The sequence below is a fragment of the Eupeodes corollae genome, chromosome 2 (assembly GCF_945859685.1).
Source record: "Eupeodes corollae chromosome 2, idEupCoro1.1, whole genome shotgun sequence".
Lineage (NCBI taxonomy): Eukaryota > Metazoa > Arthropoda > Insecta > Diptera > Syrphidae > Eupeodes > Eupeodes corollae.
Genome location: NC_079148.1, coordinates 26442294 through 26467246, shown reverse-complemented (window position 1 = coordinate 26467246; position 24953 = coordinate 26442294). Strand labels below are relative to the sequence as shown.

The 24953-nt window shown below is 34.5% G+C and overlaps 2 protein-coding genes across 2 annotated transcripts in view; one reads left to right on the top strand and one right to left on the bottom strand.

Moving 5' to 3' along the window:
• The window catches only part of LOC129947460 (uncharacterized), a 179828-nt gene extending 170553 nt beyond the window's left edge, over window positions 1-9275 (bottom strand). The window contains exon 1 of the mRNA XM_056058023.1: window positions 8344-9275. The gene's annotated coding sequence lies outside the window, so the exon portion shown is untranslated. The remainder of the gene's footprint in view (window positions 1-8343) is intronic.
• On the top strand, window positions 1868-24333 carry LOC129944806 (polyprenol reductase-like). The gene is made up of 3 exons (XM_056054470.1): window positions 1868-1938; window positions 23731-23993; window positions 24197-24333. The coding sequence occupies exons 1-3, from the start codon at window positions 1868-1870 to the stop codon at window positions 24331-24333; spliced, it is 471 nt and encodes a 156-aa protein (XP_055910445.1).
• Window positions 24334-24953: the final 620 nt, after the last annotated feature.

The window sequence follows — 24953 nt, the reverse complement described above, 5'->3', positions numbered from 1 at the left end:
TGAATTAGATTTTGGAAGGAATAAAAATGAATTATTTTATTCCTACTAAAGGCCCTTGCACATGTGAGCGAACAACGAATGAACGAATGGACAAACAAACGTGATTTTACACATTTCAAAAAGTCAATGTCAAACAAAAACACATTTAAATTATAAGAAACTAATTGACACTTATATTAGGATAATAAAATTTGCATTTTGTTCTCTAAAACAAGACAATTTTGTAAAAACAATTTGATAGTAACGAATTGCAATGTGGTTGCTACGAACTGTCAAACTTTATTCGCGTTCTACATACCATCCACACTGGAATGAATAAATTGTTGGCGCTCAACTTAACCTCAAAATTATACCACTCTTGTTTGGTTTGTTCAAAAGGGTAATTATAAATTGACAATTCGTTGCTGTCTGCGAATAGAAATAAATCTCATGTGAAAGAAAAGTCAAAATATGCAAACATCCACAGTTCGCAGTTCGTAGCTCATGTGCAAGATGCTTAACAACGTCAAATCTGTGAACTGTCAAATTTATTTTCGCAATTCAAACCAAAAAGGATGCGTTCCACAGTCTAGGAAATAAACAATTTAAAAAATTTAAACTATAGTTGTTGTTCTTTGTAAACTCGAAAGGAAAGCAGCAGAGCCTGGACAAGTTGAGTTCGTTTTGAGCAGTGTTTTGCGGTGTTTTCCGATTTATTTATGATAGAAACTGTAGAAGTAAACTGTAGAAAGTTTTAAAGTTTGACATCTGTCTCTATCGTAAAAATAGAAGTTAACAGATAAGTCATTTTATTCAGAGTTTATAAAGCGTGCTTCGATCTAACTCTGATTAAACTAGAAACACAATCTGAATGCTCTCCAAAATGTCTCCGGAAAAACATATCTTTTATGACAGCTGCTTTGAGTGTAATAAAAAAAAGCGATTGGATTTTTTTTATTGTATCAGTGTAACTTTGGTTTTGAGGTAACAAGTCTGATAGAGCTCTCAAGTTCTGAGCTAAACTTTTTAAAAAATTGTATTAGTATTGGTGCAAATCCAGATCTGATCTTAAATCAACAATATAGTATCATTTTTTTTTTGCCAATTCAAAAACAGGTTGAAATTTGTGTTTTGAGAGATCTAGATCAAGAATAAATTGGTTTGTTTTACCGATGGAAAACCCCATGTGCACTGCACTTAAAGTATGTTGTTTTTAGGTTTCACACAAACATATTTATGACGCTTTGATTGCTACTTCCAAAAAAAAAGAGCTGTCATTTTATGTGACTTAAAAAGCAATAAATAATGAAAATTTCACAGTAAATACCAACATTCCGTTAGTATATTTGTAAAAGTACTCCCAGCCTGGGAAAGTACAGGAATAAAACGTTTGGTAAACATATTTGTTTTTCAATTCCTGTCCACACAGCCAGCTCGTATGTTCACCAAAATTGAGACCAGCTTTTCTGTAAAATGTGTTTTAATTTTGTTTTAGGTCCAAGTCTTTATTTGTTGTTGATTTAATATTCACTTTAAACGTAGTACACCTAACCTACAAAATCAAAAATAAATCAATTTTTGAATAAATAAACTCTGAAATGCAAAACAAAATAAAATAAATATTATGAATGTAGGTTTGTATTGTTTTTAAATTCATTCACTAGATGGAGCGATGATGTTGTAAAGTTGAATATGCCAAAAATATACAAAACAAAGAGAAACAAACGAACGAACTTGATTTCAATATTACTTAAATGGTTATAAAGGGGGAAACAACAAACAAGAAACAAGTCAACAAGTATTTCCCTAAACCCCCACACACACTATTTATGAATGTTGTATATTCAATGATGACGCCAACAACGACCACAATTTTTATAAAGTCGTAATGGACAACGAATGGAACGAAGACGACGACAACGACAACGACAACGACGATGGACGACAAAAAGCAAATGGGTGATGACCATCAATGAGTTAAGTTTATAGAATAAGAGAGAAAAAAAATTCAAACGTGAGTGGGTCGCGTGAGTTTGGAATGAAATTATGTCCGCATTTAGATTAAAAATTATTCTAAACAATTTCATTATTTGTGTCTGCAACAGGCCCATTTAAAGAAGTTTTTCTTGCTATGATTTGAAAATGGTTTGTGTAGCACATAGACGGATTTTATTCAACTTAACAAAGACGAACTCAAAAGATGGGGCCCAAGGAACCTTCTGGCTAAAATGTTGGGAGGGCACCATAGGGTGTACGTTATACCTTTAGGGGAAGATCACATCTCACTCCAAACCAACTGAGAACTGATAAAACACGAAAAAAGAATAGATGTGTTTTTGACATTAGCAATATGACATTTAGCTTTCTGACACTCATGGAGTTTTACCGAACTGTCAACAAGACATAATTTTTTAAATTTTCGGTAATTGTTGTTTTTCACATATTTGATTTTTGTATACAAACTCAGACAAAATATTAATCTGAAGTTATTCAAAATTGACAGTTTTGGGATACTAACAAAAAAAGAAGAGAGATAGCACAGATTTAGAAGAGTAGAGAAAAATAAGAAGATGTTAAACGTAGAGTTGACAATGTAACTTAGAGTTAAAACATAAAACGCCGTTACTTTTAAATATTCTAAAGAAATAAAAGCCAAAGTAGGATTGGCTTCATAGCTTCAATAAAATAAATGTCTGTTATTTTGATTAACACGATCAGCTAAAAGTTCATTCAAATATATTGATGAAAATTCAATAATTTAAAAGATATATTATATTTTTTTGAATCAATCTTTACATAAAAATTGTATCTTGACTATTTAAGTCCGACATTTCAATTTATGTGTGCATGTGATAGATTATTAAACGAGCCTTAATTTAATTTTAAATCCGGGTCTGAAGTTTGGCAGTTTTATGTTTTTATATATTATTGTTAACTTATGTAGCTCAGAATTGTCTGTAAGAGATTATGTTATTATAAAAGTCTCTATGTCTATTTTTTAATGAATGGATATTACAAGGACGATTAGGTTATTTTTATGGAACGATTTGAAGAGGCGATGATAAAAATTAATTATTAAATTATGGACATGTAAAATATACTATATCGCATGAATACATAACGTAACAGATACTACTGTTATTTAGTTTGAAGTTTTATTTCTTTTAAGATACTTAATTTCATGTTCTTTACTGCGAAAAAGAGTTTAAAAATATTAACGGAATTTTTATATATTTAAAATGCTATCATAGAATATATTTATATAGCTATTCACATCTTTTATCCATTTGTTTGATAGGTTTGTATTAAATTTAATACCGTTTTTATTATTAAATTTGCAATAAGCATTGAAAAAAATTAAAATTTGTTTTTTTTTTTTGTCAATGATTTTCTGACAACCACACAAAACAAGTTCGTTCATTTAGGTGTATACGCACTTTTTTATTTCATTGATTTAGTTAGTGATTTTTAACTTCCACAGGAAGTTTTTGTAATGGGTCCGATTTGTCAAATTGAAAATTTTGAAATTTATGGACGTTTCAAGGTCGAAATAAAAAGAGATCTCAAAAAAATTGAGTGGGTGGTTTTTTTTACCATAGCAGTTTGAAAAAAAGGTGAAAATTTTGGTTAACCCTAAATATCTTACGAACCAAAAATGCTAGAGACTTGAATTAAATTGTATATAATATATTATAATATGATATTAAAGAAATATATTTTTTAGAAAAAAAACCATTTAACGATTTGTTTTTATAAATCAAAAAAAAACTGAAAAAAAGAAATTGTCACCTCCAAAATTTTACGACTTGAATATGATCTCCAAAACAATTTTGTGTAACGAAGAATAATGTTTTTGACCTCTGACAAAAAATTGAGAAAAATCGAATAGACAGTTTTTTTTATAAAAAATAAAAATCTAAAAAAAAGTGTATAAAAGTTGGTAAAAATTGAATATTTATTCAAATATCTTTTCAAAAACTTCAAATTTAGGCTTCAAACTTATTTTATCTTATAAGAAATACTGTTTTCAACATTCTGAAAAATGTTGATAAAATTCGAATTGACAATTTTCTTACAAAAAAAAAGAACCTTAAAAAAATTAATAAAAGTTAGTAAAAAATGGTTTTCGACTCAAATATCTTTTCAAAAATTTGAGATATTGGCTTCAAACTAATTTTTACTTATAAGAAATTTTGTTTTCAACATTAAGACAAATTTTGAGAAAAATCGAATTAACAGTTTTCTTACAAAAAATAAAAACCTAAAAAAAATGTATAAAAGTTGGTAAAAATTGATTTTCGACTCAAATATCTTTTCAAAAATTGTAGATATTAGCTTTAAACTACTTTTATCTTTAAAGAAATATTGTTGTTAACATTCAGTAAAATTTAAAAAAAAAAATTTGACGTTTTTGTACAAAAAATTGAAAACCTACAAAAATTAACAAAAGTTGGTAAAAAGTGAATGTCGAATCAAATATCCTTTCAAAAATTTCAAATATTGGCTTCAAAATAATTTTATCTGATAAGAAATATTGTTTGCAACATTCGATAAAGTTTTGAAAAAAATCGAACTGATAGTTTTCTTACAATAAATAAAACACTAAAAAAAAAAAAATACTAAAACTTGGTAAAAGTTTACTTTCGACTCAAATATCTTATTAAAAATTAAAAATTTTATCTGATAAGAAATATTTTTTTCAACATTCGATAAAATTTTGCAAAAAATCGAATTGACAGTTTTTTTACAAAAAATAAAACTCTAAAAAAGAACAATACTAAAACTTGGTAAAAATTTCCAATTGACTCAAATAGCTTTTCAGAATATTGGCTTCAAACTTATTTTATTTCACAGAAAATATTGTTTTCAATAATCAGTAATTTGTATATAAAAATCCAACAGTCCGTTTTTTCATAAAAAATAAAATCTACAAAAAATGGTACTCAAATTTGGTAAAAATTGATACGAGTACATATAGACAAACTTTTAAGCAAGACAACCGACAGACGGGATGGGAAGTTATCAGTGTGGGTCGCATCCAGCCTCTTTTTTTGTATCTACATTCATCATAAATAGGAAATCCTCTAAACTGCACCAACTATAGAGGAATCAGTCTACTTCACATCGCCTATAAAATCTTCTCTGCCGTAATATGTGAACGTCTAAAGCCCATCGTCAACAACCTGATAGGTCCTTATCAGTGTGGTCTTAGAGCAGGAAAGTCGATCAAATATTCACATTACGGCAGATCCTGGAAAAAACCCAAGAACACCAAAACGACACCCACCATCTTTTCATCGATTTCAAGGCCGCATATGACAGCATCTACAGGAACGAGTTGTATGGATCCATGTCTATTTTTGGCATCCCCCCCAAACTCGTCTGTTTGTGGTTGGAAACAACTTAACCAAACTTTTCGATGTCAAAAAAGGTTTTAAAGAAGGTGATGCGCTGTCATGTGATTTTTTTAATATCGTGCTTGAAGGAATAGTGCAGAGCTCACACGTCAACACTAGAGGCACTATCTTTCAAAAGTCTGTCCAATTACTAGCATATGCTGATGACATTGACATAATCGGAAGAACTCAGCGTGATGTCAAAACCTCACCATCGACAGACGTAACTTTTAGGTAGTCAAGGACTTCGTCTACCTAGGCTCCGCTTAAAACGCACAAAACAACACCAGCGCTGATATCAAACGCAGAATAACTCTTGCTAACCGCTGTTTTGAGTTTTAAAGCCCTCTATCGAGTGACCAAAGTGTTGCTATATAAGACCCTTATCATCCCCGTCCCGCTATACAGTGCAGAAGCATGGACTATGACAAAATCAGATGAAAGCACCTTGGGTCGGTTCGAGAGAAAAGTTCTTCGTGTGATCTACGGTCCCGTATGCATCGAAGGGGAGTGGACAAGAAGATGGAACGACGAGCTGTACGGACTGTACAGCGACGTAGTCTTAGCCAGAAGGGTAAAAAAGTCCAACGACTTAGATGGCTGGGTCACGTAGAGCGCATGGAAACGAATGCTCCGGCCCGGAAAGTCTACGAATCCACACCCAGAGGACAGCGCAGTAGAGGAAGGCCGCGGATCAGGTGGCGCGCACAAGGGGAAAATGAGACATCTAGCTAGGGACCGAGCTAGATGGAGAAGTTTGTTGGGTGATTGTATTGTAACTTTCGGATAGTTAGCTAAATTTGTACCATAAGTACTTATACCAATTACTAAATAAGTGTTTCTCTCTTTAGTCGTTGAAGATTCTTAGAAGACGAATCAATCCTTAAATTATTTTTAATAGATGGATGGATGTATACATGGGATTTTTTAATAAGGGCGGGTAGATGTTGAGTGTAGCGTTTGCTGTGTGGTACTTAACGCCGCACCGTCCTGCTGGAACCACATGTCTTCTAGGTCCATATGGTTCAACTAAGGCCATAACAAATTAGTTATCATCGGAATGTAGCGCCAGCTGTTGACGGTTACCGCCTAACTAATGTCGTTTTCAAAAAAGTACGAACCAATTACGGTAACTTTTTGAAGATGCAATATCACCAATTGGCAATTTTATTTGTTAACACCGCCATTCATTCAATAATGAACCTCGTCACTAAAGACATTTTTCGCCCAAAATTGGGGTCCTCTTCCAAACGGTTCAAAGCCCAGTCCGCAAACAAACAGCGTTGTCTATGGTCACCAAATTGAAGTCAACAAAAGGCCAAGTTTTTGTGCACGGCGAGGAATGAACAGCCCCGGGTTCTGATGTACACTTTAATGGACCGGGGTGATGTTCTCGGACGATCTTGCGTTCCTTGAACGTACGGGTGTTGGCAGATTGTTTACTGAAATTGTTGTCTCAAATTTGGCCACCAAACGTTGAAGAGTTAACGAACACTCTATTTGATAACAAAGTTTTATCATTTCAACGTGCCTTTCAATCGTATAACTTGCCATAAAGATTTGGTATACCTAAACAACTGAATAATAAACAAAAAATTTGACAGATGTCACCAAAACAAAATGGCTACCACGGTGAGCCAAAATCTACCCACGCCAAAAAAAACAACACTATAGATGTCAAATCTAAGATTTGTGTACAACTGATCTGGTTACGTTTGATAACATACAAAAGCACTGGTTCTGAAATTTAAGACAACAAATGTACTTTTAAAAACTAATATTTTTTGAAGTGAAACCCGATTAACTTTTTGGACGTTAGGTTTTCTTCGGAAACTACTAATACAGCCTGGGTCATTTTAATACAGGCACTGGTCTGGGTCTCGAGCAAGAACAACCTAAAATGTTGGCATACAAAAGACTTTCTTTCAAACCAGAAAGAGAAATTGTTCGTTTAACTTCTTTGCTAAGCAAATAATATGTGGATGAATTATCATTTGATTTATAAAGCATCACTTTTTCGATGTATTGAGCATCACTAGACAGAATATCACTTGGTTACATAAAATGTTGGTAGGACTGACTTCAAAACCATGATTTAAAAATAAACGTCTATATAAATACCACAGTCCTCTTTGTTAGATGAAACGCTTTGCTTTAACTGCTAGCGATAACAAGCTTCAATAGTTAACCTATTAATAAGTTTGTTAATATAAACAAATTTCAAGTAAGAACAATAACTCTGAACATGAACATGAATTAATTTTAAACATTTGTATGGCTATAAAAAAAAACTTTTTATTGGTGATAAGTTAAAACTTTTGTATACTCTTTTGTAATGTATTCCAAAAAAGCTGTTGTAAAATACACTTCACTGATATCTTCTATTAAACAAAGTAATGTTAGATACTGAAAAAATTAATTCAATACAAGTGTGCTAAATGTACTTACTATAGCTCAAAACCAATAAATTTGCATAACACGAACCTATCTCTTTCATATCGAATATATCGATTAGTTGCAAATTATGACTATTAATTGAATTCCCCCGCAATAAACTATCATTTCAACTTAATCTGTAGCTCAAATACCTTCGACTATTAATCATCTATCTAAATCACTTAATGCATCATCATGATTTCCTAGAAATTTCACTTTTTACAAATGGCCCTGGTTAATAACTTCCTCTGGAAAAAAATACACATTTACACACTTTTACTCTTTAGGAAAGCAATTTATGGTTTTGACTTAAGTTATCCAATTTCTCAGGAACAATCAAAAATATTTTAGATTGTGGAAAAAGTCTTCTCACTCAAAATTTTGTATTTATGTTTTTGTTTGAGTAATCCCGGATGTTTATTCCTCAGAAACTCAAAATAACCATTAAGCTAAGTGTTGTTTAATCCTCGTTTTAGCCGATTATTTTATTAAATATTTAAACAAACACCATATCATTTTAAATATAACTTACCATAAATATACACCCAACAAAACCAGTTAGCAAATTCGATGAGCTCAAACCATGTGGTCAAGAGGTCGGTCGTTTGGTTTGAATTCGAGTTATAATCCAAAAAACAAACAAGAAAAAATCAGTTGAGAATAAAAAACGCAGAAAAATACGAATTTTTTGACACTTCAACACATAAATCCGCACAATAAAAAAAATTAACTGGCGCCCAACAATTGAATTATTTTTTTTAATATAAAATAATTTCGTTGTTTTAAAATGCACGTCACACCACCGCGCAGGTCGTACCGCACAATGCAAACAAATAAATGACTGCTTAAAATTGGTTTGACATCAATACTTGGATTGGACTCCCCGATTAGGATGAATCCACTTGACCACTTTTATCGCATCTCCTCAGTACATGCAGCAGCAGCAGATGATGATGATGATGCACATTAATCAAATACGAAACCTCGTTTTCTGACTATACAAAAAAACGCTGACGCATAAGGCACTAGCGCGTAACACGCAAAAATGTAGAAATAAACTTAAAAACAAACTCAAAAACAACAAACAAAACAGTAGCACGAGTACAGACGAGATACACGATCAAATAGAAGTATCTTACAGATAGATCCAACAATTTGTAACAATTACACAGTTGATTGCGAAACAGCTGGTGTCGGTTTTGAGATATTTCCGATTAGCAGGTGAAGAATCTAAGGTAAGACCTTCACGGATTACAACGCAACCGTAACAAGCGACAACAAAGCTAAGTTCGATAATTCATAAAATTCGCATTTATCCCTCAATTCAATGTCATCTGAATCACAAATCGCACAATCAAATCAAAAAATCGAATTCAAAATATTTTGTATTTTTGCTGTTTTGTTCTGTTCGGAGAGCTGACGAATAACTCAAATCGTGTATAGACCGGGCAAAAATCGCGTCATGACTGATCTACCTGTGCTGATACAAACACTGAATATGGTCCACAAAACAGAGAAACAGCTCAGCGCGGTACGGTGGCGGTGTGGTGTGGCGCGGTGTGCGATCTCTAAATCCAATCCAGAGTCAAGTGCGAGCTCCCCGAATGGAACTTACATACAAAATATACAAACTATAGATACGGATTGTTGTATCTTTTGTTTATTTCCCGCGTCTCTTGCCTGATGTACCCGTTGCCCGCCTGATTGTCTGTCTGTTTGTACGACTTTGCAAAGACAAAAACATCGATCTTAAGCCAAGCGGGGTCGCGAATATTGAGACCCATAAAAATAACAAAATAAAATTAAAATTCTTACAACCCACAAAAATATCTTTAAAAAAAAAAACCAAAACAACAACAGATACATTCCACACACCAAATAACAAAATAATCAAAATCTCATCTTACAGATACATATTTTTTATTTCGGGGGAGCAGTAGCTGAGCTGGTGTAGTTGGACTTGGACTTGTGGACAACCAAGAGGCAAAACAAAGCTCAGCTTAACTCAATTTGCGTCTGATTTTTGTTTCTCTGTGAAGTTGTTGTTGTTGGAGTTGGAGTAACTCTCTGTTTTGGCGGCAGATCTGTTTAAATCGATTTTGCCAAACAAAAGTGAACTTATAGATGGGTATGGCAGCATCAGGGTTACCACTTTTTTTTTCAATATTATTTTAAATTTGTTCATATATATATTCTATGTTATTTGTAAGCTTTTTGTAATAGAAGAAATATCTTTCATTGATTAGTTAGTTTTTCAATAATTTATTCTTAACTAGTCCTAATGAACTTAGAAGGAGAATTCTAAATTTTGACATGCGATGTTTTCTATGTTATTTTTTGATAACTGTGTCTTTAAGTTGTTAACTAATACTTCTAAACTAAAAAGGACAATTCTATGGAGTCTGTTCAAAACGGCAAAGTCCATTTTACTTACTTAAGGTGGCGCTACAGTCCGGGTGGACCTGGGCCTCAACCAACATGCGTCTCCAGTCCCTCAGGATTGGATTCGAAGAGCTTCCGGGCTGGAGCGTTGATGTCCATCCGCTCTACATGACCTAGCCATCTAAGCCGTTGGACTTTAATTCTGCTAACTAGGTCAGTGTCGCCGTACAGCCCGTACAGTTCGTCGTTATATCTTCTCCTCCATTTTCCATCTATGCGTACGGGACCAAAAATCACCCGAAGAATTTTTCTCTCGAAGTATCCTAAGACGTTCTCATCTTTCTTTGACAGGGTCTAGGCTTCAGCGCCATAAATGAGAACCGGGATGATGTCTTATAGATAGTGATTTTAGATGCTCGAGGGAGGACTTCAAGAGTTATTCTTCGTTTGATTTCAGCGCTGGTGTCGTTGTCTGCATTAATAGCGGTGCCTAGGTAGACAAAGCCCTTACCTCAAAGTTATAGCTGTCCATGGTGACGTTTTGTCCAAGACGTTGTTATTCAGTGTCCTTTTTTGATGACAACATATACTTGGTCTTGCCCTCATTCACCACTAAACCCACCTTCTTCGCTTCCGTCGCAATGCTCAAAAACGCTCCACTGACATCACGATTTGATCTTCCAATTAAGTGAACATCATCTGTATCCGCGTAGTTGAATGGACCTTTGGAAGATTGTGCCTCTAGTGTTAACGGTTGAGTTTTGCACAATTCTTTCTAGAACGATGTTAAAGAAGTCGCATGACAGTGCATCGCCTTGTCTAAAACCTTTTCTGACATCAAATGCATCGGTGAGATTTTTCCGACCTTGATAGAGCAGCGTGCATTCTCCATCGTCATTCTGCACAAACGGATAAGTTTGACAGGGATGCCAAAACTAGACATTGCTCGGTAGAGCTCTTCCCTATAGATGCTGTCATACGCGGCTTTAAAATCGATAAAGAGATGGTGGGTATCGATTTGAAGTTGCTGTGTTTTTTCCAAGATCTGCTGTAGTGTGAATATTTGGTCGATAGTGGAGTTTCCTGGTCTGAAGCCACACTGAGAGATTCCACTCATCGGGCATGCTTTCTTCCGACCATATTTTGCAGATGCGTTGGTGCATGCTCCCTACCAAGCCATCGCCTGCTGCTTTGAATAGTTCGGCAGCGATGCCGTCAGCTCCAGCTGCTTTGTTTGATTTTAGTTTGGATATAGCTATATTCACTTCGTCAAGGTCGGGTAGGCGGAATTGTTGATCTGCGTCGCCTAGGTTGAATGGTTCTATCTCCCTTTAAGCAGAATTCGTTTCGTCATCGCTGTTATATAATTAGAAAAGTGGTCTTTCCATGTTCTCAGCATTGACTGCGGTTCTACTACGATGTTCCCCTGATCGTCTTAACAGGCTTCGGTTCGTGGCCGGTACCCTTGAGAGGTTTTTTTACCTTTTGGTAAAATTTACGAACCTCACTCCTGTTGTGACATCCCTCTATCTGCTTCTCATGCTCTCTTTTTTTCTATCGAAGAAGCCAGTGTTCCTCTCTCCTCTTCTGCTCGTAGGGCTCGCGAGCAGCTCTAGTCCTTTTGTGCAGCGCCGTTCTGTATGCCTCTTGTTTCGCTGCGTGCGCTTGCCGGCATTCGTCGTCAAACCAGGGGTTTTGCTGTGATGGCCGTGTGAAACATTGCTTTTTAGAGGCGGTATCTCTGATGGCTGCAAGGCAATGTTGCTGCTGGCTTTCAATGCTTAATGCAGGCAGCACAATACTCCTTAAAAGGTTATTAGAGACTTGAAAAGGGCATGGCAGTCTCTTGCGATTGTAGCTGTCTAACATCGAATCTTCTCACAGTACTTCCTTGTTTTGGCTTGGATCGGGGTATCCGTAGCCGTACCTTGGCTACAACGAGGAAGTGGTCCGAGTCTCTTAGCGAAATCGATCAGCCTGAATCCGTTGTCGGAGGTGGTGTCGTGCAGGCTGTTCTTCCCGATTATTCCACCAAAGATGTCTTCTCTTCCTAGCTTGGCATTAAAATCTCCTAAGAAAATTTTAATGTCATAGCCAGGGCACTGCTCATATGTCTTGTCCAAGAGCTCGAAGAATATGTCTTTGGTGTCTTCATCTTTCTCCTCTGTTGGGGCATGCGCGCATATTAGGCTTATGTTGGCGAATTTTGCCTTGACGCGGATGTCGTGATGCGCTCGCTCACACTGTTGAAACTCAAGACTTTTTGCCTGAGTCTAGTTCCAACAACAGATCCACACCCAAATAGACGCTGTCTTTGTTCTCGGTAGCAGTCGCCGTAGAATATATCGCAGTCTTTAAGTTTGCGTTTGCCCGGTCCATCCCATCACACTTCTTGTATGGCGGTAATATCTGCTTTGCAGCAGTTTAGGGCTTCCGCTAATTGTTCGGCTGCACGTGGTCTGTTAAGGGACCTAACATTCCACGTACATATCCGAAGTTCGTTGTCCTTATTTCGTTATCGTGGGTTGTCAACAGTGAATCCGTCCGTATCCGAGGTTTGTTGGTGCTTCGCAACTAAAGGTATTTTTTACGTTCCCAGAAAGTAACCCCAACAGCACAACCCCCAATCTGGAAGAACAGATCCTTAGTATAACTTCAAGGACGGGGATAAACCGCTCCTTACAGGCCTGGGCTCCGAATATGTCGAAGAAGCCTTATAAGGTGTTCACTAAGAAGTTCAACCTTACTGGAACTGTAGACGCCACCGTTGGTTCCATCTCGAGAATTCGTCCGCTGCCGTCTGGATAAGGAGAGGTGCCTTTGCTGCCCCCAACAACTTTCCACTGGGGTTGAAACCCAAACTCCAGTTGAGGTACTAGGCACCCGATGTTCACCGCGGGGAGGTGAGAGTAGGAGTTGATAGACAGAGGTGGGTTTTGAGAAAAACCTGTGGACGCTTGTGTCCTCTTGAATGCATATGTCTACCATTTCTAATTTACCTAAGAATTCCTATTTTATATTTGTTTAAACTATATTCAAGCTCTCTAACTACTTTGCTATTGTTTTTGCCATTATTTGTATTGCTGTGAAATAAATTTGTTTTTGCTTTAGAAAAAAAGTTTGAAATTTTAAATGCGTTTTTCTCAAAACTAAGATTTCGGACTTATGTTGTTTTGACGAGACTCCATAGAATTTGATATTTGACATGCAACGTTTTTTGATTACTGGGTCATATTTGTCAAATAAAAATATTGAGGAGTGTAAATATCCTTGAACTAGATTTGAATCTTAAAAGTCTTTAATTCAATATTCAACAGTTTGTTTAATCATTTAATAGTACATTTTCATTTGAAGTTATTGCTGAATTCTTTTAAAATCGGTAATAAAGTTTTGTATACTGTTTAATTGGTAACAAATTAGTCTGTTATTAGCTTTTGCAACTTCAATGTTTTTAATACATAACATTTTATCGTTCTATGTTTTCTATGTTTCTTTCTAAATTGTTTTTGATAGCTTTTGCTCAACATTGGGAAGCAGTCTCCTCAAAATGTAGAGAAAATGTTTATAATAATAATATCGCATTAATTCCTCCTGATCTTCGAATAATTTAATATTCGATGTTTTCTATGTTTTTGTTCTAGCTTTGTATCATCTTATCCCAGTAACATCTATAAAATCAGGGGAGACTGTATTGAATGGTCTTAAATCACTTTTGACAGGTTTATGGTTGATAATTCGTTGTTAACTACCTTCTAACAGCTAATTAATTGTGAAACATTTATATTTTGGTGTGCTATGTTTTCCATGTTTTTATTGGATTTCTTTCAGCGTTGAAAACATAGCACAACGAAATTAAATTGGTTATAACTAAGTATTGGCATATTATTCACAAAATAACAATTCAGTTTATTTGGTAAAGTGGGTTGTATCGATGTGTTGCTACCGATTCAAATACAAAACATAGAAACCATTTATCGATAAAATTCAACATGTCACACCTAATTATCCACTGCTTGTTGATCGGTGAGTCTAGTTTCATTAATTTATACACAAAGGTAATAATTTTTGTTGTAAATAATTAAAGTTCTGATCTTCGGATAATTCGACATGCGATGTTTTCTATGTATTTTTTCCCTAACTTTGTATTATTTTATCCCAGTAACATCTATAAAACGATTGGCAACACTGTTACTTTAGGCTTACCCGGCGATTTTTACTTTTATCATTTTATGATGTCACATCAGGTGAATTAACATAGTAGTGAGCTTTTCTTTTCTGATTGTAAGAAAAGCTTCAAATTACTTACAATCCACAAAACTTGGGCGGCAAATTAACATTCCATTTATACAACTTCAAGTTAATATATTATATTTCATGCGATATTTAAACATTTTATAAACAAATGTGACGTCCGACTTTGTCGCCTTCTCAATTGTCAATTCATAAGTTAATAAATATGAGAGAAGGATGGGAAGAGAGGGAGAGAGATAGAGAGTTAAAAATAAAATCAGGTAGGTAGGTTAGGTTAGACATCTTATATGGTACCCTTATATTATATTTTCCTAGTTGGGTATATTATAGAGCTGTGTGTGGTTGCTTCGGTATGGTGGCGGCGCGCGGCCGGTGGTAAGTCGGTGTTGAGATTGAGATCGTTAGATAGACAACTTTGGTAGAATTTCATCTACTATGTGTATTTCCTCTGATATGGCCGCAGGCGTGCTTTATTCAACTTCAAGCAGTTGGTTAGATGTTTTGAAATGGGATTTCTTATAACAATGGGTTTTTTTTCGATTTTAATCTTAATGCTAAATGAGTATTTTGTGTAATGAAGCATAGTCCAAAATTTTAATACTCGTATATTATGTATTATGCAGAAAATCAATATTGCAACTATGTGGGATCAATTTTCACATCGATTCTTCGTGGTTGGTCAACTTGAGGTGGTTTTTGATTTGAAGCAAGAAAATTAAAGGGTTAGTGACTTAAAGGTATTTCAAAACCGTTTTTTTTTTCAGAAAAATTAAGAGATGATAATTTCATTGTGAAAACTTAGGTTTTTCATTAACATATGCAAAACTTTATCCGCCTAATGGTCATCATGGCTAAGGTTGCAACACCGTATCCTATTCAAGAATTTTTCCAAGACAATTTGCACATTTGCGGCTGTAGGTTTTTGTTAACTTCACGAATACTATCATTTAAGTTTTGAATCGATTTTGGAGCATTGGCATAAACCTTATCTGTCACCACGTTGCATCAAAGGAAAATTATAAGTGTTTTAAATCAGAAGAACTCAGTGGGCCAAATGTGACAAGTTCTCCCAGCAATAAAATGGTCAGGTATTACTTTTCTTTTCTGTGACTATGTTTGTAGTGAATTTTAGCTATCCCAATGCGATGTTGAACCATATGTCGTTCCATTTTCAGTAATTCCATAGTTTTTAATTGGCAAATGTTAAAAAAGACAGCTTTTAAATTAATATGTGTCCCATTAGCTTGGTCATAAAAAGAAATCCTCTTTTTGGAAAACTTTTGAAATGCCTTTCTTCCCTACTTGTACTGGCATAAGTAATCTAAGGTTGTTAATGTTTGATGTTAGGTTAAGAACCTTTTTGGTGAAGTATGAAGCCTTTCTGTGCAGCTTAAGGAATTTGGGGTCTAAGGCTCATGGTCAATTCTGCTTATACTGTTAAGAACGGTATCGGTTTCGTAGAGCATGATCTTCACCTAATGCTTACAAATGTTTAACCCTAAACCATTTTTATATTTTGCACTAGCTCAAGGGGTTATAAATTCCATTTAAATGATTATGAAATAGTTGAATTGAATACCGATACATACTGCTTTGCATATGTCTGTTAGAAACATTAAGATTGGTAAAGCATTCCACATTCGTCTAGTGTGGCTAGGGAACATCTCAGTAAGTCTAAAATTGGGTCCAAGTATAATTTGATTAGCATTTTTAGAAGTACAGTCGAATTTTTTAAGGAGAGTTGTTTACTTTCACTAAAACATTTTTTTATTGGTGTTCAATCTTGACAGGACGAGGAGGAATTAGATGGACACTTACAACATACCTGAAACAACTAGACTACGCGAACTATGAATGCTTGCAAGCTTTCTTAGAGCTCTTGAACGATCAAAAGACTTGACCGTCAACACGGTGATCTCTATTAAATCCTTTATCGAAAGGATAGGTGGATCCTGGTTGATGCATTGATCCATTATCAACGGTAGCGAAAAAAACAACTTTCTTAAAATTGACCTTACTGACTTTGTCTTAATACAACGAGGACTTTGAATGGCTTTAGAATAAAGACCAGCAAAACGAGTGAAATACAACGACAAGATTTGTTAAAAGTAAAAAGACAGCGATTTCTCCTTAGGGCTGTACAATAAGAGTCCAAAAGATTTTATTTCGTTAACAGGTACAAAAATTCATGTAATTTCGAAAGAGAGATTACGTTACAATTTCAGTTAAAGTTTTAAGGCGAATTCATAAATATAAAAAGATGGTGATTGGTATAATGTGAGTGCCAGATTTGAATTTAAAAGTAAATTTTGACACTTACAAAATTTCAATTTAAATCCAAGATATTTAAGAATTATTTACAACATTTGAAAATAAAAGTCAATGGTAGTAATATTTTCTCCTTTAACAGCTCTTTATAGTAAGCTTATCTTTTTCCTAGGCAGTTCACCGCCTATTTAACGCCACTGAGTATTATGACTCCAACTGTCATCGAGCGCGTTAGTAATTCTATGGGGCCAATCTTTTTTCGCACTCGTACTCGTGAGGTGTTCTTCAACGCTGGCAAAACCACTGCGTAAGCTTTTTCGTCTGTACTACTCCTCAAGTCTAGTTCCGAGTAGATGGAAAACCTCATTTGTCCAGCCTATCCCCAAAAAAGGCGAATCTTCCTAACCCCCTTATTACCGACCGATTGCACTTACGTCCCTTCTTTCCAAGGTCATGGAAACGCTGATTAATAATCAACTCGGAAGAAATATCTAGAATATTGAAAGCTTTACGGCTTTCACAGCAATAGGTGGTGATCTTATTGTACATCGTATCGAACAGTGGAGCAAATCCTTACATCGTTTTGTAGAAATTAAGATTATTGCACTTGATATTTCAAAAGCATTTGATAGGGTTTTGCATCTTATCGAAAATGCGTGTTTTCGGTTTTCAAGAATCCTTCCTCTATTGTATTTATAATTACCTTTCGAATCATAATATTGGATGGGTTCAGATCTGAAAACAAAAAAGGAGGCTGGGATGCGACCCACACTGATAACTTCCCATCCCGTCTGTCGATTTTTCTTGCTTAAAAGTTTGTCTCTATGTACTCGTATCACTTTTTACCAAATTTGCGTACTATTTTTTGTAGATTTTATTTTCTATCAAAAAACGGACTGTTGGATTTTTATATAAAAATTACTGAATATCGAAAACAATATTTTCTGTGAAATAAAATAAGTTTGAAGCCAATATTTTTAATTTTTGAAAAGCCATTTGAGTCGAAAGTAAATTTTTACCAAGTTTTAGTATTGTTTTTTTTTTCGAGTTTTATTTTTTGTAAAAAAGCTGTCAATTCGATTTTTTTCTCAAAATTTTATAGAATATTGAAAACAATATTTCTTATAAGATAAAATTGGTTTGAAGCCAATATCTACAGTTTTTTAAAAGATATTTGAGTCGAAAATAAATGTTTACCAACATTTGTTAATTTTTTTTTTGGTTTTTAATTTTTTTTAAGAAAAACTGTCAATTCGATTTTTCTCAACATTTTTCAGAATGTTGAAAACAATATTTCTTATAAGATAAAATAAGTTTGAAGCCTAAGTTTTTGAAAAGATATTTCAATCGATATTCAATTTTTACCAACTTTGAGTTATGTTTTTTTTAGCTTTTTATTTTTTATTAAAAAAAAACTGTCAATCCGATTTTTCTCAAAATTAGATATTAGATGTCAAAAACATTATTTTTCGTTGCACAAAATTGTTTTCGAGATGAAATCATATTTTAGTTGTAAAATTTTAAAGGTGACAAATTTATTTTCCAGTTTTTTTGATTTATAAAAAATACCGTTATATGGATTTTTTTTCAAAAATATAGCTCTTTGATATCACGTTACAATATATTATATACAATTTAATTCAAATCTCTAGCGTTTTTGGTTCGTAAAATATTTAGGATTAACCAAGACGTCACGAAAAAAACGTCGCTAACGTACGGACGTACAGACATACGGACACACGGACGTACGGACGTAAGAACGTACGTACACACGCACGCAAAGACATCTTTCTAAAAATCTTTTATTTGGACTCTAGGGACCTTGAAAAGTCGAGAAATGTCAAAATTTTCAATTTGACAAATCGGACCCATTACAATAACTTCCTATGGGAAGTTAAAACTAAATGCTGGTGTGCCCCAGGGCTCTGTTCTATCTCCAACACTCTTTCTCATTTTTATTAATGATCTCCTGTCTTCAACTTTGTACCCGTGGCATGATGGTTAGTGCTTTGGACTATCATGCCAGAGGTCTTCAGTTCGATCCTTGCCTGTGCCATCTAGAGTTTTTATTCACCGGTACTGCCCCTTGCGAGGATTTGATAAATTCTCCAAGAATGATTCTTGTCATGAAAAAGTGCTTTCTCAAAAAAGCCGTTCGGATTCGGCATATAAACTGTAGGTCCCCTCCATCCCTGCAATTAATCGCATATAGGAATGGTTGAGATTTGTAAGTCACTTGGACCTGGTTTTCTACGACTGTTGAGGCACCTAATTTATTTATTTATTTAGTCTGCAACTTTTAATACATTTTTTCACTGACGATAGTATTTTTCATATTCGTTTTCAGAATAGTATTCCTCTTCTTGGGACGTAGAGTTGCAATGACAAAATATGATTAGCTCATGCCGGAAGATGTTTGGGTTTTCTAAGACGATGCAAGAAGTTTTTCTCCCCCTCTGATATGACTGTTATCTACAAGACTTAAGACCTATATACGTCTAAGGCTTGAGTATAACTCCCATATCTTGGCTGGTACTCCTGGAACTTATTACCGCCTCATGGACAGTATTGAACGTAGAGCATTTCGATTTATTGGTGAGAATACCATCATAGGATCAGGTACGTCGCTTGAACATCGTCGTAAAGTTTCTTGCCTCCCCGTCTTTGAACTGTTTATACTCTACAGCTACATTCCTCCCCTTAAAAAATTCAACCGTAATACTCGCGCTTCTAGGAATTCTCATCACTCATCAGTATATCCCCGAGCCCAACATCGGTCGTACTATCAAGTACAGAGATTCGTTCTTTAGCCGTACTAAGCGAATGTGGAATGCCTTATCACACTCTGTTTTTCCCAGCCATTGCAGTATTTAGGAATTCAAAACCAATGTGCACCGACTCCTCCTTTCAACCCCTCCTATCCTTTCTTAGTTCTCAAATTGCGTCTTTTCATAATAAGGGTAGTAATATCCCCTTGAGTGTGCGCTTATTACAACAAGGGTGGAAAGAAAAGCTAAAATTGTGGTTGTGACAATAAACGCGCAATGAACTAAGATTCTCACCCTTAAAATCTTCCAGATAAACATTTATGAATAACCAGCAGAAAAAGTTGAGGGTTTTCGGTATCTTCAAAGAATTGTCTCTACAGCGAAACCGATCAAATTATCACTAGCTGGATTCGGGATTGTGTCCAACGTTTGGATGAACAACAGTCTTAGCTTGAAGACCAAGCTACTACTGTTCCTCTGCAACGTCGAATCAGTATTATCATACGGTTGCAGCACCTAAAAATAAACAGCAGCGATTATAAGAAGACTTTAAACCTTATTTTATAGGCGTGTCTGAATCATCTTACAGATTGTGAAACTATATAGGATAATGGTTTTGGAAAAAGTTGGTAATGAATGCATTGCAGGGCAGCCAATACAGTAGACTCCACTGATTCAAGAAAGCAAAAGAGGAAAAGAAGAGAGGAGACAAAGTATTAGTCACAGAGGTAGGTAGGTATGAGCTGAAACATATCGTCTGAAACTGCATTGGATGGAGCAAAGAAGATTCGTTCAGGCCCTCTATATCCCGTTCGAAAAATAATCACAGACTTAATAAGACCTAGGACCTAAGTATAAGTGCATAAGTATTGTTAATAAAAATCACTATGTTGTTAGAGAAATATAATTTGTTCGTTACCTTGACCAAGCTGACTTCCACATTCTTCATCGGAAGTGGACCTGATGATTGTAGTCTATTTCTAAAACAAAGAGACGAAAAGTAAAAAAAATGGTAATATTAAAATTGTCACAGAATAATGTGAAATAATGTCCAAAAAATGTGGAATTATCCCAAAAATAATCCCATTTTATTGAAATCCTTTCCCATGAATTTCCAAATAAAGCTACCCTATTTGTCTTTATACCAATATCCACACCTTCCTTGACTTTAACGATATATAGAATTGAGCTTAATCTTGATCGTGATAATTAATTAATGGATCTCCCTCTGAAATTCCAAGAACTAATCTCTTTTCCAATCATCGTATACCTTATAATATTTTTTAACCTTATTCATATACTCAATGTTTCCACACCAAAAACGTGCTTAGAATTTAAGCCACCACCGCAAAATTATAACCAGCTTTACAACTCTATATACATAGGTTTGATCCAGTAGGTTTACCGTGTATACATATATATTTTTATATTCTGCAGTCAACAAAAATAAATTAGAAAATTCTTAGCCTCAATAAATTATGCTCTTATAGAAGCTTAAAAAACAGGCAAAGCACGGTTTCAAAATGAAAAAAAAAAAACAAAATCAGTCTTTGAACGACGACGACGACGAACGCCTACGCTTGTTTTTTAAACAAACTCCAACATCATCAGGATCATGATATTCATTTAGAATATCAAACAAATTGTAGGTCTTTTTGTAACTCGTAAAAGACCCAAAGTTGATTCGAAATCATGAATCAACAACATCAACCTGCCAATTTGTTTTATTATCTGTCAAAGATCGTTATTAGTTTTGGTATAGGTTTCATTTTTTTCATTTTTTATTGGCACATGTAATTATTCTTTTAGACCAAAGTTATCTCCTCAGGGTATTTGGGTTCCAAGAGTTTCTAGGTTTTATTTTTTGCTTTGACTTCGTGCATAGTGAAAGTGTACTTATTTGACCTATTTTTTTGAAGGAATTACAATTTTGTGAAGTCACACGAAACTTTTCGGAGTCGTGTCGACCTATTACTCATATTTTTTTGGCATTTCGTGACATCATGGTTAGTTCTTTGAAGTAACCATCGTCAGACTTACCTTATTTTTGGTATCTCTGCCTATGATCACAAGTGTTTATCTAGTTTGCAAGTTTTTTGACGCATTTTTTCGCAAGAGAAAAAAGTGCGTCATACTAAAAACGTTTGATAAACTGGAATATCTACTTCAAGATGGAGGAAACGAGATCGTAAATTAAGTTTTTTTTCTGCAGTCCAGACAGTCAATGATTTTATGGGTTTTCAGGTGACATCTATGTTGGCAGCAAAAATATATACTCATTCATATTTAATGTTATCCAATTAATTAACATGCTGTTTGACTAACAGGAACATGGTTTTGATAACAAGTACAGGGTATTTCAAATTTAAGGTAATATTTTAATTTTTGACTATTTATGAGGTGTTTGAATTTTTAAACTCCAACTGTCGTATTTAAATATTTTAGAAAACATTGACGTACAAATCATTTCATCAGGAACTCAAACAAAAACCTAGTTAACTTCCCATACGCCGTCCAACTTCACCAGTTTATCAATTAGTTAAACCAGGTCAGCATGTGACGCAACGCTTGATACAAATGGAAGAAAACTTATAGAAATGTGTTAGGAAGAAGAGATGAAACTGGTAGCTTTACCTTTTTCAGAGGAACTGCCAACTCCACAATAGACTATTGCCTTTTACGTGGAAAGAGGCTGGAGTACACACGAGACTTTACGGTGGAACAACTGGTATACTCAGACCATCTTCCCGTGGTAATTTCTTGTGAATTCACCAAAGACTCAGAACAACCCACCGAAAGTCTAAAACGGTTTATGCTATCATACCAAACAAACCTTGACACAAGTCATAGCCTTGTAAACAACGATCAAATTCAATAGATAAGTGATGTTGAGTTATTGGTTGCATGTGTCGAACAAGCCAACCAACCTTTCCAAGCAAAAGAACTGGAGGGACCCACCAGATGGAATATCAATATCAAAAAAGGCGACATAAACGAACCAACAAACTATCGTGGAACATCTTTTATGAACTTTGTCACGAAAATCTTTACACGCTTACGCTATGGGTTCAAAATATCCTAGATCATTCCTAACGTAAGGAAAGAAGTTCTACACTTTCTTTATTGACTTCAAGTCAGCTTTCAGCTACAAGCTAAAACGTCAACTTTCACGCACCATTATGTCTAATATCAATTCCCCACAACTAATGTCAATTCACCACCCTCTTAAGTCAATTCACCACGAAAATAAGGAAGAGTGATGAGAAATTATTTAGGGGAGGCACCTAGTGGTTACGGCAATATTAATTAATGCATTGTTTGGGAAGAGTACGATAACTCAGGTGACAAAGTTGGATGATGGAATTGTATAGAACAGTTAAAAACAAGTAGTACCCGTAGCATGATGGTTAGTGCGTTGGACTGTCATGCAAGAGGTCTTGGGTTCAATCCCTGCCTGTGCCACCTTAATTAAAAAAAATAATTATCGCGGGTACTGCCTCTTGCGAGGAATTGACAAATCCTTCAAGAGTAATTCTTGTCATGAAAAAGTACTTTCTCAAACTAGCCGTTCGGATTCGGCTTGAAACTGTAGGTCCCTTCCATTCCTGACAACAGTACTCGCATACAGGAATGGTTGAGAGTTGTAAGTCACTAGGCCCTGGTTCACAACGGACTGTTGCGCCACCCCATTTGATTTGAGTTAAAAACAAGCATTTTTTACTATGGGATGGGGTCTATTTCCCCCCTTTAGGAGGTAGGGGCAATTAAAAAAAAAAATGTTCGTTAAATGGAAAAATATAATGGTATTGCCAACACTTTTGTCTATTAGCTTGTTTTAAATCAATTCAAAACTATGCAAATTAAAATAGTCTGTTGAGATATTATATTTTTAAAAACTATTTATTAATCAGATCATCTCAGATGCCAACTAGCTAACATTGAAAAACATTTTTGCTGTAAACTGTCATCATACAGGTAAAATTATGCGTTCCAAAAATTATCTATTTTGAATCTTATAATAATTCTTTTTTTCTCGCATTTAAAAACGATGACTATTTCCTAAAGGTATTTTCATAATTACAAAACAGTGACTAAGTTTTAACAATTTAACTATAAGTTAAGTTTTTTTTAAATAAAACAAATGATAAAAGTGTGACATCACCTCAACATCACACATTTCACATCGAGGTGAGATTGAAAACGTCAACAAAAATTTTGATTATTTGAATTGTTTATTTCATCGAGGTAAGTTTGAAAACGTCAACAAAAATCAATTTGTCACACAACATCGTTGGATACTTTCACTATTTTGGATGCATAACAGCGGCATTAACCAATACTGAGGGATTCGTAAGGGGTTTGTTATTCACAACACTTTGTCGCAAGTTCATTTGGGTAAAAGATATTTTATCGTTTCAGGAACAACACCATCGTCATTCTCAATCCAGAAAATCACCTTCATGCAGTAAATTTGCTGCTTCATCTTCCTCTTCAGCTGGTCACAGCAATACAAGTCCAACATGATTTAAGTCAATCTGCGTAAGGATGCCGCTGGCAAAACAATCACCGACAATCACCTCATGCCACAAGGTGGATTCTTTGAGTTCGTTTCGTAGCTCATACGTTCTTTGAAGTTGCTATGTACATACGTGGCTATCTCTGGAGTAATTCCAGGCAGTATAGCACTTGAGCTTTGCCCACCAGGTTAAGTTGCAGGGAAATCATCGCTTGAGTATCTCTTTTTAACTTTGTTTGTATCGTTTGGAAACGCTTGGCTTACGCACAAATGGTACAGAGAGAATTTAAAGAACTATCCAAAGAGACGTAATTCCATATATCCATACATTCCTTAGACGTTACAAATTGGATATGGAACTTTTAAAACGGATAGTACATTCAATAATCTAATAATAATAATTAAGTGCAATAGTTTTTTTTTGAAAATGTTTAAAAATGCAAATATTGGAATTAATTTTGTCATTTGACAGCTAAAATCAAATCTAAAGTTCTCACCACAGCAATTGAATAAAAAAAACATCTGTCAAAACAAATAAATACACAGCATCAAATTGTTGTTGGATTTCACATTTCAAAATGGACGTAATGTCAAATAACAAATACAATAATGTAAACAAATGGGTGTTGGAGGGTAAAACATACGAAAGATTCCGGGGTTATCATTTGCGTAAACATAAATTAAAAAAAAAAAACTTATACGTCACAGTGTACAATTGATGAGTAAACATTCAATTAAGAGAATTTGAGACGTTTTTTTTTAAAAATTAATTTAATAAGTATTATTGTAGCCATTAAAAAACTGATTTCAAAAAAAAAGTTAGTTAAAAATGTAAGTCAGTAAAATAAAATCTTATAGTTTAAAATATTTGTATAACCTTTTATTAACGTTTAAAGTAAAAATAAAAGTTCACAATCACAAAATTTAATCATAAAAACTACGAAAATGAAATTGTAT